We start from the raw sequence: 18,462 nt of genomic DNA on the forward strand, positions 1-18,462 counted from the left end.
ACTTCTCCACAATTTCAATTCATTTCATTTTATTTCTCACTTATTTGAACCTTAATCTTATTCATAAATAATATTTCTAATAATATTCATAAATATTACATCATTCCATTTTACAAAATAATCAAGAGAAATATTTTCAATCAAAGATCAATCAAACTAATATTCATATCATTCCATATATTAATAATTATTCTGTTATTTAATAAAATATAATTATCTTTCAAAAACGCGACTGCAAGAAGATCTATCCTGATCTAATAATAATACAAGAAAAATGTTACATCACGAGTATATAATAATAAATACCCGTGTCACTGTGCTCGTGCAAATTCTACGTATACAACCATCATCCGTGTCGATACGGACCTTTCGTCCACGACATGATTGAATGACCGGAGGAAATAAATGCATGCGACTCACCAATAGATGCGAAGAATCTGCATTGTCGTGGTCCAAGATGTCATCGCAAGTAGTCTCACGAGAAGGGAAAACTGTAACCAAACAGAAACAATACCATTAAAATTCTGATTATATGAAAAAGTTGAAGCAATTAGAAAATATATAAAAACAATTACCTCTTTCGCGTGATGGATGACCGCCCGATTCCTCAAGAAGCACTGATCTACCCTGTACCGAAAACGAATATTCAATAAAAAAAAATAAAAATAAAAAGCTACTAAGCGTCGATTCCAAATAGAAGCGGCGAACAAAACACTGACTCTAGTTTCGCGAATAAATTATAGTAATTTAATTAGCCTATTGTGTGCTCTAAATATTAAAAGACTATTACGAAGCAAACACTGAATCTATCGATCGCATTCGCGCGCGATCACATATCGTTTAAAACTGAAGTCCACGAGAAATGAACCCCTCTGCTCTTAAACAAAAATATAAAATTACACTTATTAAATTACAGTATCTGTAAAAATAACACATTGATGAATAAATTAAAAAATTTCCCAATACAAAAATTAAAAAAAAATGTCCTTTTTTTATCTTTAAAACTTTTTATCCCCAAATTTTTAATAAATAATAATTACCTCTTCCGCGTGATGGATGATCGCCCGATCCTCCAGGCACACTGACTCTACACCCTGTAACGAAACCGATATTCAAAAAAAAATAAAAAAATAAAAATAAAAAAGCTCCTCCACGCGTCCGATTTCAATAGAAAGGCGAACAAACACTGATTTCTGTTTCGCGAATAATTATTAGTAATTTAGTAGAGGCCTATCTGTGTGCTCTAAATATTAAAAAAACTGTTATACGAAGCAAACACTGAATTTACCGATCGCATTGCGCGCGATCAACAAATGCGTTAAGATGAGAATCGCGTTTGCATTAGTGTTGCGTTAAGATGAGAATCGCGTTTGCATTAGTGTTGCGTTAAGATGAGAATCGCGTTTGCATTAGTGTTGCGTTAAGATGAGAATCGCGTTTGCATTAGTGTTGCGTTAAGATGAGAATCGCGTTTGCATTAGTGTTGCGTTAAGATGAGAATCGCGTTTTGCATTAGTGTTGCGTTAAGATGAGATTCGCGTTTGTTCAAGTAGTGTTGCGAATATTGAATGCCCAAATTTCTTTCACTGGAATTGTGGAAGAACTCAACGTTCCTGTTCCTGAATCATCTTAAGTGGCTAAAAAGCTACAAGGGTGATTGTACAATGGCAATCATTAAGGAGACCATTGGATCTTTTTTCGATTATTCTTTATTAGTGTTGCGTTGTTTAAATTTGAGTGCATAGAGTAACGTTGCGTAAATAATTGATTATTTCCGGGAATTTTCCATGTCTTTTTTGTTTATTTTTTTTTTTTAATAAATATAAATTAATTAATATTGCAAGTATAAGAAAGCACTCATCGCGGTTGATTTAAAAATTTTTTATTTGATAAAAGAATATATTATTTTATTAGTGTTGCGATACGAAATGAATATTCCACTCCCGGTTTGTTATTCGATTCATATCGAGTGGAAGATATTTTTATTTTAGTAGTCCTTCTGACTACTACATTTTTTTTCTTTTTCAGCATCCCTTCACATTATATTTCCTACATTCGTTGCAAAAAATATTGCTAATATTTGTAATATTTGTTTTTCTCTTTGATGAAGACTTAGTCATTAAAATTTTGAATTAAAATTGTTTTATGAAATTTTTTGTTTTATGAAATTTTTTGAAGTGAATAATGGTGAATGTTCATTATATTTATCATTTTATATCATTAATTTTTAAGAAATTACAATATTTTTTATACCCTTATGCTAATCCTTTATTTGAGTTTGTTTCAGGTATATCAATTCTATTTCAAGAAAATTTTGTATCTTCGATTAATAAATATTTATATGTTACTAATTTATTAATTTAGAATTTTATTTGTTTCAGGACCTACTTTGAAATCAATCAATCATCACTCATCATTACATTACATCATTACATTTTATATAATGTTTATTTTTAGGTAGAAGGGGCCCCTAAACAAATCTTTTAGATAGATTTTTTATATTGATAGGTAATACCTTCCTTTAGAAATATAGAGAGAAATATATTTAGATTCTGTGTTGATAAGGATGGTGTGATGAAGTGTGATTCTGTAATGAATTAGAAAGATATAACTGTATTTTATTAGATTCTGTGGATAGGTAGGGATGATATGATAGGGTGTGAGTCTGTAATGAATTGGAAAGGTATAATTGTATCTTGTAAAATTAGATTCTATGTAGGTAGGGATGGTGTGATAAAGTGTGACTCTGTAATGAATTAGAAATATATAACTGTATTTTATTAGATTCTGTGGATAGGTAGGGATGATGTGATAGGGTGTGACTCTCTAATGAATTGTAAAGAAACTGTATTTTACAAAATTTTGTAGTAATCTTTTATAATCTTATTCAGTTTCAGAGTGTGGAATCAATAATGGATGTTTATATTTTGTATTATCTTTAATTTTAATTCTGTTAAGATTTTTATGTAGATAGGCTTCTCTTTAATCTTTGAATTAGGAAGGTACTACTTTTAGACTTTTGAATAAAGTGATTGAAATAAGGATTTAGTTAATATATAAATAAGAAGAGAATAAGAGGTTAGGTTTAGGCTTGATGTTGAAGATTATAGGTTAAGTTTCCTTAAGAATTATATTAAATTAACATTTATGATTCGGATATTTCTAAATTGATTTATTGAAATTTTTATATTGAAAAATTTAAGGAAAATAGTAAGTAGATTGCTTGTAGAATTGCTGTTGTAGAAAATAGAACATATTTCCAAATGCATCTTTAATAATGCTTGGTAATGCTTGGTAATGCTTGATAATGATGATTGATATTAAAAGTGGTGTTAATAAAATAAATAAAATTCTCTGAAATGCATTTCACTTTTTTTTTTGTTTTCAAACTTCATAATTTATTAATATTTTATATATTTATGCTCATAATAATATAAAATATTGATATATATATGAAGTAATGTGTTGTTTTTCATTTTTCAAATTTCATAGAGATGTGTTGCATAGAATTAAGATTTAATTCAATTTTTATTTTCAGATTTAGCTTCTCGGTTTTCGTTGAGATTCCTTTTGCTGTTTGTTTTGTATAATGTTTATGGATTGAACATTTTGCAAATTTACATCAAAAGGAGTATTTATCATTGATTTTAATAAATTTTTGCTGAATGGAGGGTGGATGGGACCGTGCGGGTAGGGTGGGTCTCCAAATCGCAGCAACCTCCAAGTTGGTGAGACCTGGTAATCATTATTATTTACTACATAATTTATTTTTGTATATTCGATACAAGTATAAATTTTATAGTAAATAATATGAGCTAATTGGCTGCGTTCGCGTTTCCATTTTTTAATTTTATAAAATGTTGTAACAAGTTGTTTTTGTGTATAATTCGTTATATTCTACTCTGTCAATAATAAAAAAATAGAGAAATTAATATTTTTTCTTATTTTTGAATAATAGTTGAATTTTTATTTATTACATTTTTTGCATTTGAATATATATATTGAATTATAACATAGAAATGTCTTTTTGTTTTTATTATAGCTGTTTTTGATATCATATTTCTTTCAAAATTGCTATTAGAATTCTTGATAGATTATCGTGAAATTATTGTTTTTTATATTCTCGTTTAATAATTCATTGATCTGATAGCAATCAAGATTTTATCAGTGGTACATTTGTTTTTTTTTATATAAATTTATTAATATACCTTTATATTTAATAAATTCTTCTTTCTTGGAAATAATAGAAATCTATATTATTAATTTTCAATATAGATTTTGAAGAGATTTGATATTTTTCGAATTAATTATTTATTCGTGCTCGTATATTTTAAAGATATATTTTTTTTGTTTTAATATGATTAGATATGATATATATTTCTCAAGATATATTTGTATATTTGAAACATTTTTTCTTGGATATAATAGAAATCTACATTATCAATTGTTGATATAGATATATTTTTCGAATTAATCATTTATTCGAACTCGTATGTTTTAAAGATATATATTTTTGTTTTGATATGATTAGAATCAATTTTTCGAATATCTCGTAAATATATTAATATATTTAGAAAAGAAATTTCTTAGAAATCTACGTTACCAATTGTTGATATAGCTGTATTTTATTCGAATTATTAATCGTTTGTTTAAATTCGTATATTTTAAAAACATATGTTTTTGTTTATCAAAATATGTTTTATATCAAGTTATATAAATAATTGTTTAGTCTGTTCAAATTTTTATCTATTTGATGTAACTTATCTTCTATTTTCGTCATACGTATATAAAAGATCAAGTTTGGAAAGTGGTGCCCTCTGTTCCAAGCAGTTTGGAATATTGTCAGCGGGCAGGCGCTGGACCGCTTTCTGAGGCTGCGTGTGAGATAAAGAGCGAAAGACAGAGAAAGATCGCGATTCAAACTCGAAATCTAACGAGGAACTCTCAGAGCCACGCGAGTGGCCGCGCGATACGGCACGGGTGTTTGAAAACGGCCGATAACTGTGTGCATCGCGCCATGTGTACGGAGAAAAGTGCGAATTTGCTGTGGCTTCTTTATTCCATATTGCTCATCTGTGGATTTGTTCTGCCATACGGTGAGTAAATAGATTATATTCGTAAAAATATCAACAACTTTGGGAATTATCATTAAAAAATTATCCAATTGACTAGTAATAAAAAGAATGATTTTTAAGATGTTGATACAATTTACAGTGAATATATATTACGTTTTTTAATTTATGAAATTTATATTTTTAATTTATGAAAATAATTAATTTATATAATTGAATTTCGAGAATAAATATGGAATTTAGAACTGATATAAAGAAAGTACAAAATTTATTATATAGCTAATTTAAACAAAAAAATATTATAGTTAATAATATTTAAATGTATTCTATTAAAATAACGTTTATATAGTTAATATTAATATGTTTCAATCAGTTTAACAAAAGTAAAAATATAAAATAAATATTTTTGGTTATTGAAGAATTCAAAATTCAAAATTCTTTAATAAATTTTTGTTTACCTTTTTGTTTACCCATTAAAATCATTTTGGTAAGAGTAAAAATTATAGTACATAACAAAAAATATATAACAATCATGCATTCAATAAGTATGTGATTTAATGTAATGATAATAGCATTTAATTATGAAAGAATATAGTATATTTCATTCATTTCTTTATATCGATGCGCGATGCATTTATGTTTTCAAACAACGTTCTGTTTTCGAGGAGATTTTGTTTTTGAAATCGTTATATCACTCGAATTTTTGCCATTCATTGAAAGAAATCTGAATAACAGAATGTTATTCGAATGATCATTGAGAAACTGGTTCGTCGATGTCGTGATCAACTGTATTTTATATATGTATTTACATATATAAAAGATGTATCGATACTTTCATTTTTAATATCAACTATTAAAAATATAACTTTATAGAACAGCAAGAAATAATTGTTATTATATACAGATTTTTATATTTTATATCTTATTTTTATTATGTTTTTCGTTTGTTATTATGAATACGAATCGAATTCATTTTTTCTTATACAGTATATTTATTAAAAAATTTTTAATACGTGTTGTTATAAACTTATATATAATTAAATGTGATGTTTAATTTCAATTAATTGTAAATTGATTACATAAAACATTTTTTATTTTTCACGTTAAGATTTTTTAATTGAATATTAAAAAAAATATATGTAAAAATATTCAAAAAATATAAATTTTTTTTAAAATTTCAATACATGATTGTCATATTGAAATGAAAGTATCGATATGTTTGATATATAGAAAAAAATTTGATTAATTATTGCAATAATTATGGAAATGAAATAACATTAATAATATAATACATTGATTGACTTTAGGGGGTGGGTTTTAAGCAGAATTCAATTCAATTGCCTTTTAGAGTTAGTATTTAAACTTGGATTCTTCAAGAGATAATTAATAAAATAGAAAAAAAAAAATAATTAAATTATAACTCGATTTTTCGATTGTTATTTAAAAAGAAATTATTTAGAGTTATATCTAGGATTAGGATAAAAATCATGACGATATTTTATTAAAATATATGAACAAATAAATGAATAAAAAAATCTTTTCCAATCATGATGATAACATTCAGTTTCGCGATAAATATTAAATATAAATCAATAAATATTCAATTGATACAATTTTATATATAATTCGCAATTTTATTACTTAATATAATATCTATTAAAATAACGATCGCTTAAAAATGATTTAACTTTTTAAACTTTCTATTAATTAGAAGATACCTATATATTTTTGCATCGGTGACTATGGAATAAAATTTTCTTCTTTTTCTTTTCACCGTCTTTTACTGTTGTAACAGAAATAAATCTTTAGCAATGCTAGAATGATTTTTTGACGAAGCGATGCATTCGTGTTAAAGAGAATGCGTTTCAAAAGAGATATTCACCGAGGTCGGAGCGTTTTATTACTTTAACCGTTTATTTTCCGCTCCTTTACTTGTCAACGTCGTTTATGACGTTGTGAGAAATCAAATTTGTGCAAAAGAATTTTGATATTCACCGGAAACTGGCTTACGTCGGATACTCATGATGTTTATTATTGTTAGAACATTCTTTCGATATGTATCACGTTGAATTTAGTTGAATTTAGATAGTGCGAAAATAGTTTCTCTAAAAGTATCGATGTAAATTAGCAAAATTATTTCTTAAAAATGAAACAAATTATTTTAATTTTTAAATTTTAATCAATTATGTAATCGTTAGAATTTTTATTTTAAATACAGTTAAGAAAACAGGCCAGATAACAGCATTCCAGGCACAAATATTTTCTAAAATTTTTTAGAGAAAATATATAATTCAGTATTCAATAATATAGTAATTAGTTATTTAGTTTCAGTTATTTTGTTTTTAATATCTAATTATAACAAGAAATGTGTCTTTTGAAACGCAACGACTTTTGAATTTTTCAATATCAGTTTATAGTTATAGTTACAGTTTTTAGAAATAAGTAGTAGTAGTACGATAAATCTCTCATTTTGAACATATTAAATTCATATCAGTAATTTTTAATATAGAAAATGATGTTGTAAAATACAATCAGGATTTAAGAAGTTAGAATAGAAATCCAAATATTAAATTCTAAATCTCTCTCTTAGTGTATGTTTAGGTTGTAAAAAAAAGAGTTAAGGATAAATTTCATAATAATTATACGCAACAAAGGAAATTTAAAATTTTTTCTATAAATTATATTTTACGTCACAATATTTATTTTTTAGATCGATAAGTTTAAAAATCTAACGAATCTATCCTCGCAGAATGTTTATAAATTACTTAAATTAAAAAATTATCCTTTATTTCGATAGTTTCGAATCATAAAAATAATGCAAAGTTTCAAGATTCGAGAACTCGGTATTTCCTTCAAGTATACGTCTCCGATATCCAATATCCCACAACATCGTCATAAGGAGTACATTGCGCGTAGATCAGCGACGAACGGGGAAAGATTTCGCGGAATCTCGGCGTGACGCGTAAATTCTGGGATCGCGTGCGCGGTATAGAACGATCGAGACGACGGACTGCTCAATCGCAGCAACATACGTGTATAACCTCCTCCCCCGTTGAAATGTCGCAAATTGTACGGCAATCATCTTGTCAAGCTGTTGAACCGTTCGCACGCGCGTTCGTCTAATATGAATTCCTCGGAGGCTCGGATGACCTTCCCTTCTCCACTCGCCCCTGCCAGACAATGCAACAACAACGACTCCCTTTGGCATATTACGTACTCGGATACGATGGCAACCGATGAAATTCCTTGCAAAATGTACTCGGGAGAATATTTTATCGCAGACGCCGCGAAATACACCGGAACCAAGTTATTATTTTATTCAGTTTGCATTCGCACCATCTTCCATGGAAAATATCTACGGTAAACGGCTTGTATCGGGACGAGAATTTCAACCCAAAGAATCTAATCGAAGGGACACGTTATCTCCTCGTACCGTGAAAATCCTCCCTATCGTCGTTTTCGCTTACGATCGTGGGGATAATCGTGTTTTAAGGATCGTTCCGTTGGATTCTTTTCACGAAAATCGAAAGATACGGGTTTCGTATCTTTTAAGGGAGAGGGAAATTGTGCGGGTAATTGAGAGGAATAATTTTCTTGAATTTCGAATATTATTTATATTAGTTCTATGGAGATTTGGATATGCGTATGCATAGCGTTGAATTGGGATAAAATTGAATAGGAATTTAGGAAAAATAATGTAGAATTAGGGTTTAGAATTAGGGATGCGACGTTCGAAACTTTGAAACTTCGAAAGTTTCATTGAAGAAAGTCTTAGGGGAATCTTAAAGAGATTTCAAATATTTTAATATCCATTAAAAAATGAAGAAATGTTAGATAGAATATTTTAACTAGTTAGAATGAATAACTATTATTAATGGTATCGTGGTATAGTTATTAGAAAACAATATAATTTTTAGTATATAAATAGCATACGTAATACTTATAATCTTTCTATGATCCTCGTATCTTTTCTTCTGTTACTTTGATAATATTTTATACGTTAATGTGATGTAGATTGACATCAAAAAGAGAACGCGATTAATTATTAAATACATTAATATATTATTTAAAAATCTATAATATACACGTAAAGAGATATAAATATTCAAAGTAAATCTCATGTTATGGTATTTGAAGAGTTGAACGAAATAGATCTTTATTCCAATTTTTTCCAATTTCATTTCCATTTTAATCGTGTTCATAAAAATTTAAATTTGCATAAAACATTTGCAATCCGTTTATTTCATGCGTTTATTTCAATCGTATTATTTGCTTTTATCTTCCGTTTCTATAAAAGTTATAATTTGACATTCCTTTCGGAGCTTCCAAATATTTTCCTACCCTTATTCGAACGAGCGCGACAATTAGCACAGTTTTCAGCAGCAAATGTCAAACATTTCGATGATGGCGATTGTTGATTTGCTTTCCTCTCTGTAATTAGCCGATCGATAATTACCTCTTTTAATTTTCTCTTTTTCGAAAGCCAATGTTTATGATAATGTCTTTTGCCATCAGTACGGAACAATGCAAATTTTCTGCCATTGGACCATTGATAAAACGATAACAATAGAGGAATTCCGATATATTTTTCTCGATAAACCTAAACGAGCGTGTGAACATTTTCGCCACTTGCGCGTATATACAGTGCATACTCTTTTCGAAAGTCTCTCTAATTATTTTGATTACATATAAGGCTATTCGTCTATTTAATTAGATTTATTTGATTCAAGCAGAATATCTATCGATATGTATCGTTTATCGCATAATTTGTTCATCAATTTTGATGATTTAATGAATCGTTGTATATGCACGCACTCGATGTTTTCTCATTTGTTCAGAATATTAAAATTCCCTCATTATATCTTTTATATTTATAATTTATTTTTACGTTAAATTTTGTTTTGTTTTTCGTTCGAACATTTATGATATTTGGCAATGGCGTTTAAATTGTAACAATTTTTATTGTTGTTAATTATTGAGGAATCGGATCGAAGTATTGCATAGAAAAATTTAGATTATAATTATTTAAAAGTATCTTATTATAGATTTTTTTTTTCTCGTATTTAAATTGTTATATATCGCGTAACTGCGGAAGCATTAAACATCAGATCAGGATCGGATGAGGGACAACTTTCCAAATCAACGGTGCGTGCTTTGCATAATTCCATTCTCTTCTGCACCATTCCAGACGAATACGAAATTCAAGAAACTGTATTCTCTCATCTGTCTTTGTGATCTTTTTAAATCTTCGAAAAGAAAAAAAAAAAAAGAAAAAGAAATTTTGCGCGATATTGCATTTAGAAAAATTAAATTATATCAAAATTATTAGTCATTGAAAATATTTATTTTTTTAAGTCGAATAACAGATCGCGATTTTTAAATTTTGATATATATTTTTATATATACAATCGTAGTTTTAGAATAATCATTAAAAAATATAAATTTTAGAAATTACAAAAATGTCATAAGCAAATAATATCGGATTGTTGTATGCAGGATTCAAAATTTTAGATTAGATTTAGAAATTTATATTAAAAATACTTAAATGATATTTATTTGGTTGATCAAAATGAGTTATGGATCAACTTTCGAGAGCTTCTGCTATACAAACTTTATGGTTTAAAGTACTTATAACTTTAATATAACTTACAGAAATAGAAGATTTATCAATGGTAAATGTTCATAATAGGATTAAATAAATAAAAATCGTTTTATAATCATTTTAATATTAACGTTTAATGTTTTATTAAAAATTCGTTAATGATCTCATCTAACGACGTATATTATCGGTTCAAAGATACAGTAATTTAATATTTGTGTTTTTTAATAATTTAATAGCAATAGTTTGAAAAAGATTCAAAACTCTCGCGATACTTTAAAAATTAATTTACACTTGAAGGAGTAGAAGCAAGTTTAGAAAATTTTAATTTTTTTTCTGATATATAATTATCCTTATTTAATATATATTTTAAATTTATTAATTATCTATTCATATATTCATTCTTATATTTTCCATTATAAGAACGTATCCTTCTTCAAGTATTTCTTCTCATCGAGTAAATGATTCCAATCCCCTGCAACAACGTAATCTCTCTTTTACACATTCAGATTGTACATAATATCGATTTCTCGCGTTCCGCATCCGACGAGTATTTACTCGAGTTTCAAGAAATGAAAATATGGCGTCTCATTACGGTTGTCAATACGGCAAAGTCGATATCTATCGAACCTCGAAATGTTCGTTATCCACCCGTCTCATTAATACTTCGCGAACCGTGAAGAGAAGTTATTCTTAAGTGGAGCAAGGGAATCAAGATCAGACCGAGCACATAGCAACCTGTCTGAAATTGTCGGGGCGAAGTAGGTAGCTGATCGCAAATAAGACGATAATAGGGGCCGAGTGGCTTCTTCGATCTTAGGTGTGTTTCCTTCGATAATGGAAATTGAAATCTCGACCACTTCGTCGAGATCCAAATGAAAAATACAGGTTTTTTCTTTTTCTTTTTTTTTTTTCTCTTTTGCGAAGAAAGCTTGTTAAGAATCAGAAGTCTCTCTGATAATTTTATAAATTTATGTATATATTTATTTATATATTGATGAGAGAGAGGAATAATTTTGATTGAGAATTTTTATTTCTTGATGAAAGAAAGAGAGAGATAGAGATAGATAGAGAGAGAAATTTTATAACGATTAGTTCGGAAAATAATTGACAAATTATCGTTCGGTTATTGAATTTTTTGATTGACTTTTATTATGGTTTCTTTAGTGTAATAGTTTTATTACATTCTCGTTGTTAATTAAAATTTCTATGATAACTGGGTATCGATTAATCTGATGAAATAAAATTAAGAAAAATATTGGAATTCAATTTTGAAGATTTTTATTCTCCTCCGGGGATGGAGAATTTAAAATAAGTGATATTTATTATCGTGATATTTATTAATATTCTAAATTAATTTATAATTCGTTTTATTTGGAAATCATATACGATGTTATAAAATGATTCTCGATTTAATAATTCCAATAAATTTATATTTCTTTTAACAAATATCCATTTCGTTTCGTCACGGTACGTATAATTAAAAAAGTATTTCCTCTCAAACTGATGGAGCGATTACATTTTATTTAACAATTTTAATTCTGATAAAATACAAATTTTGCCTGGGAATGCAATTTATACCGTGCATAAATATATTTATTTTGCCAGCAAAAAAATTTTAAAAATATAGAAACAATATAAAAGTTTGGAAAAATTGATAAGTAAGAGATCGATGCTAATATTTATTACGTTTAAATATATTCGGCATATTTTTTAGAATTATTTACATATTTTTTTATTATTATATTAGCGACGATTTAAAACATTTTTTTGCTTCGACATCAACTTAGTTATCTAGTTTTTTTATTTTCTATAGATAACGTCATTATAACTTTAGGAAATTCGATAAATTGATTCTGGCTAACAGATATAATAAATAATAAGGAAATAAATACAAATACAAAAAAAAAATATTGATTTAAAATATTCAAAGCTCGAAAACTATGCAGTTATTTATTTATTTAACTTCAATTTTTATTATTTATCTCGATTTTTTATTTTTGTTCTTTCAATCTAATTTTAATTTCAATTTTTTATAATTTATCTTTAATCAATTATCCATCTTAATTTTAATCTCATTTATATTTTTATCTATTCTAAACTCTCTTTTTTAAATTTATTTTAATTTAATTTTTAATTTCTCAATTCTCAATTCGTTTCGATCATTATCCATTTTATTTTTTACTTCTATTTCTACTTTTCCATTCGTATCTGCCTCAAAACCCTCTCCCCTCATTTAATTTCAATTTTTCTTCATTTTATTTCATTTCATTTCACTTCTAATTTTCATTTTATTTTTATACCTTTTAAATCACACTACATTTCTCGTGACGTGGAAATTTCAAATTTTTATACCGATATCGTTTCACGCGTAACTTTGAAAGAGTTTTAAGCCAGCCAAGATAAACGAAACGTTCTTTTCTTCTCGTCTTTAGGACGATTTAACACGTCGAATCTATTGACAGTGACAAGAAAGAACTATTTATTAGTTCTCGTCTCACGAGTGTATCAATCCCCTCTGGTGTGTATCGCTTCTTTTATTAATGGCGTTGTCAATGTGGCGACGGATAAGACGATGAAACAAGTCAGAACTTCGAAAAGTCATTTGAACAATTGAAAACGGCAATATCTATCGTTAATCTTTCCAATATTATATTTATCGGTATAAATATCGAGGATTGGATCTTGGAAAAATTGAACATTGGAATCGGTTCATGTGGATATTGATTATAGACGCGAATTGTAGTTAAAATATTCCATAAAAATCAATAATGATATAATAACAATAAAGTACAGGAAATGTAAGGATGTGAATACAAAGACTTCAAAATTTTCGAGTCAATCGTTTTCTCTGTTTTAAATATTTAAACGAATTTTCTTTTTGAAAATTACACAATTTTTTATCTTTATTTAATATTATTATACGAGTCACAAGTAATGACGGTAATAAGACAAATAAATTTTACAAATTTAGAATATAAATTTGCAAATTTGTCAACTCAATCTAATATTAATTCTATGTAAGGATGTCCAGATTTATTATTTTATATTATTCGTTACGTATGAATATAAATGCTTCGATTTGTCCCCGGGTCGAGTAAGCAGATCGAATCGTGTCAGGATTTATCTTCGAGGATACGGTAGGGTGACAAAACTGTTCATGCAAACAAGCTTTCGATGGATTCGTGCGTTGCAAGAAAAGCAGATGAGTTGTACTATGCTTCTTTCGATCCGTTCAGGCGTGAAATATGTTTCTTGAGGAAGATTCTTTACTTTTTTAACGTTATGCTTCGTTTTTTCGTGCTTTTTCTCCTCCAGTTTTTCTAAATTTTTTTCCTCTCGAATTTTTTCTCGTGGAAAAGATTTTAAGAATAGATTGTTGTTCACTTAAACGATGATGGATCTTTTGTTTCTCAAAAATAGATCGACAAATAAAAAGACGATTATTTTGTATACATTTATTGTGTGAAAATAAATATCTAAATTAGGTTAGAAAATTAATTTTTAATCTCTTCGAACATCATCATATTCGATTTTATTATCCATCTTATCCAGCTTTTTAGAAATCTCTTTAGAATTGAAATGAGAAATTGAGTCGATAAACTACTTTACCTCGAAAAGGTCTATTTAATTCTTCCTGAAATAATGAAAAAAATAGACTGTTCAAGTTAATAGATATTACTTCAATTAAAGAAAAAAATATTATTTTAATAAATATTACTAATTAACGAATCTAATATTTGATATATGTGTAATTTAGATAAAGTATATCTGTGAATATTAATAGTTGTTGCTATGTATTAGTTGAGAATTAATTAATTATATTACTTTTGAGCAACAAAACGCTTAGATGCAACAGATAGAATTTGTGTGTAACTGGTAATTAAAGATGAAGTTCGAAGAGAAGTTATGGATATATATATGTATAGTATATAATATAGCTTTTCATCTTATGTTAGCGTTAGTTATGGCAAATACGGTTTTGGATTCAAGCATTTCCTCGAATCTATTGTTACCTAATCTAAATTTATTTAGAAGGAAAGAACGAAATATAGAATAATTTGATTTGAAAATGTGTATAAAATCGAAATTTATGATTTATATAAAAGAAAATTAAACTCTTATTGTACCAAAACTTTTGTATGGGGACGTATATATAAATATAAAATATTTTGTTTTGTAAAAATACAAATTTGATAAATTGTGATAAGTAAAAAAATATTTTACTATAAATTAAAATTATACCCACAATGATTACCATTTCATTATTAAAATAAAAAAGAAGGAAAATTTGCTTGCTAATATTTTAAGCTCTAGATATAAAAGAAACTTCAAAATTCATCGAGTTCAATTTAAAACTTTTAAAGTGTCTTTAGTGGAATAACTTATTGCAATGTCCTCATAAAAATTCTCGGAAATCCTTTAAGACGTCGGTGAACTGTTAAAACAGTTGTAACATATTTACAAGATTGAACTCGATAAAGCGGAATGAATGGCGATGTTGTTAATGCTGTCATTATATGTCGAAGGAACGCTTGACTTACAAAACCGTATTTCCAGAATCGCAAGAAACTTTTGACACGAATGACGTAAACCCTTCGTTAGTAGATTCGAAGGAAATTGTGTGTAAATGTAAATGGTAAGTCATTTACCCTAATTATAAGTCAATCAAAACTTAATTAAAAAGAGATTTGTCATTTTTAAAACGATTGAATGATGCAGAATTAGGCAGTTCAAGACAAAATTGATTCTTCGATGAAAAGTGATATGAAATCTTTAACTTGTGATAAGTTTATAAAATTTCTATTAAAATTAAACTTTAATAGGAAAATCTCGGCACATAGGGTAGATTATTTGTGATCAATCATTTATGGATCGATTCTTTTTATAATTGATACAATTTTTTGAAGAATCTTCAAGATATAATATTCCATTTTTTCTATCCTTTTTTTTCTTTATTAATTTTCGATTCTCTCCTTTTGAAAATTGAATAATAACATTTCCTAGATTATTTTAGATCATTTTGTTTGTAGTTGCTCGAATAGTACATTTTAATTTAAAAAAAAAGAATTTAAGTTTGTATAGTTGGAATTTGTTAGTGTTAACGTGAGAATTTCTTTCATTTCGTACGTTTAATGATAAAATAAAAGGGTAGTTCTAATAAATCAAAGGTACTTCATATCGATAAATAACATTTTACCGAGAATAGAGGATCTGAATTGACGATGAAGGTATCTTTTCTCGACGAGACTGATCCCTCATTGAGGTTTCTTCGTTGTCTTTCAATGTGAGAACTGTTAGCAGTCGAAACCTTGCAAAATTAGCAATGTAAATTCGATTTTCCTGACCTACGAGGACGAATCCTGGTTTGAACAGGGTATATTGTTCATATACTCTTTTGACAAACCCTTTGAAGAGTTCCTGTTCTATACGCGATCGATGTTACGTTACGAATGGAGAATAATAGGAAACGAGAGAAAGATTCGAGTATCAAAGTTTTTTGTTACTATACGAAATGTACAAAATATTATCTCGGAGTTCGGATTTTAATTATATTTCTTATTTTTAAAAGAAACAATAGAGCGTTCGTTTAATAAATTTTCGTTTTGATTTTGTAATTTTAATAAAAAAAAAGAAAATGATTGTTTTCATTTAATTCTAATTAAATTTAGAAGTAAATTTTGGCTGGAAAATAGAGGAAAAGGAAACATTGATGCAAGTTTTTTGATATTCTATCTCTATTAACTCGCTACTTAATTTCGCGTGATATATGCAGCAAAAATTTTAGTAAGCCTCTTAATTTCCTCTTGATTAATATGTCAATGAGTATTGATCGTATTACAGCCGGCCTGTGCTTTTAATGTCTCGTGCTGATGTCGTTTTTGCGTCGACCGAGCAATCAATAAACGCAAACAGTGTGCACCATGCTAAACAATGGCCCTGTTTTCTGTGATTATACTTTCGATGTTGCTCTTACGTTTTATCACGATGAATTAAATTGCAATTTATGTTTTTCTATATTTTATCAATCTTATTATATATCACTTGAAAATATACATATTTTATGATAAGTATTAATATGAGCAGAGGAACTCTTCAAAGGGTCAACTGTCAAAAGAGTATATAAACAATGATTGCACCTTAAATTTAATTTCGTAGACCAACATAGATAATAAAAATCGTAATAAATAATTTGAAACGTGTAAGTTAGCCAAATTTTAAAATTATTCCAAATTATATATATTATAGGAAGAATACAAAGAGAAAGAAATTTAATTTTTTTGTTACTATACGAAATGTACAAAATATCTTAAGACGGTTTTTTAATTTTATTAATTATAGGGAGGAGTAAAAATATTATTAAAACGTAGAATAGTTTTCGAGTTAAATTAATCTCGACTGATTCGTAATTAAATAACTCTTTTTTAATCTAATACTCGGTAGCGTTTTGATCAAGTTTCTTCTTTATTATCAACCCCTGGAAAAAAGTAGTTGGGCGAAGTTACGTTTTCACTTTGTGTACGCAATGGAAAACCTTGTTTTCAGCTGTATACTCGGTGAGTTTCGGTTTGCCGCCTTAAACCACGAGTGACTTGACGCGAACTCTGTTAATTTTCACGGCACACTGTAAACTGAATAGCCACAATGAAATTCTAACTCCCCCGTTTGTCCCAACATCTTTCTACGCCGCATGTAATTAGTTTTGCTGTTGCCGTGTTCGTTGATTTATGAATTAACATTTGTTCAAAATTTGTTACGCGAATAATTCTTTTCCTCGCCGTGTCTTGTAACATTTACCTATTGAATTTTATAATGATAAAATATATGATGATTCTGAGAGAGAGAGAGAAAGAAGAATTTGATTGATTGAAAAATCATTTTGATGTTATCCAGCAGAAAATTTTTATTCTAATTTGTTTAGTTTCGACAATAGCAGTTTGCAACCAAACTTTATCAAGTCAGGAAATAATTGAAATCGTGTTAACATTATAATAAATGTCTTTCTTTCAATTTTTTTCAGCAAATTTTTTTTTTATAAATAATAATGATTAAATAATGTATCATCGCTTATTTGATCGATAGAATACATTTTATTAAGATATATATAATTTTGAGAATAGTCTTTTCGTTCGATAATGTTTATAATTATTATTACACAGGAATTAAATTGTCAAATTATGATATCAGCTGTTCAAAGATTTGTATAATTTCAGGGAATATTCGAGAACTTAATAAGCTTAGTGGATGTGTAAGTTTGAATAGCATTCGGATGCCGGTGTTGAATAAATTTGGAATTGTATTCCTAGAGAATTTGATCTTGCTTGAAATTCTACATATTCTCTTGAATATCTATATCTCTTGAATAAATCGTTGATAAATGCCGTGAAACTTATCAAAATCTTCTGTTATTCGCGATATTATATAGTTTACGTACTGTATTATAGCAGAGTGATATTGTTGATGGGAGTTTGTCAAATTCTCTAAAGCTTTTGAAATTCTGTGTACTTTAGAAAGTCTGTAAGGCATTTTGGGCTCGCGATACTCGGCGAATTTCGTAACTCTTGATACATATCTGAAACTATTATTCTTCAGGATATCGTATAAATCTTTTCGAATTCTTCCGAGTAATTGATTCGCAATTTTCGCAAATATTCTTCTTATAATCTTATAATCCTTTTTCAGTATATTTTCGATTAAATCAATAAAAGTAATTAAATTAGAGAAAACTAAATTAATATTTCATATATTAATAGTGTATAAAAAAAAAAGAAATTTGAAATTGATGAAATT

The 18,462-nt window shown here is 27.5% G+C and overlaps 1 protein-coding gene across 7 annotated transcripts in view; it reads left to right on the forward strand.

The window, feature by feature from the left end:
- Positions 1–4,663: 4,663 nt before the first annotated feature.
- The window catches only part of LOC725964, a 64,602-nt gene continuing 50,803 nt past the window's right edge, over positions 4,664–18,462 (forward strand). Inside the window, exon 1 of one of the 7 annotated variants that reach the window (XM_016912650.2) lies at positions 4,664–5,096. In XM_016912650.2, the coding sequence (XP_016768139.2) occupies positions 5,018–5,096 (79 nt within the window). In that variant the 5' untranslated portion in view covers positions 4,664–5,017. The remainder of the gene's footprint in view (positions 5,097–18,462) is intronic. The other 6 variants (XM_006561302.3, XR_003304916.1, XM_006561297.3 and 3 more) reach the window with 6 other exon arrangements.

The sequence above is a fragment of the Apis mellifera genome, linkage group LG6 (genome assembly GCF_003254395.2).
Source record: "Apis mellifera strain DH4 linkage group LG6, Amel_HAv3.1, whole genome shotgun sequence".
Lineage (NCBI taxonomy): Eukaryota > Metazoa > Arthropoda > Insecta > Hymenoptera > Apidae > Apis > Apis mellifera.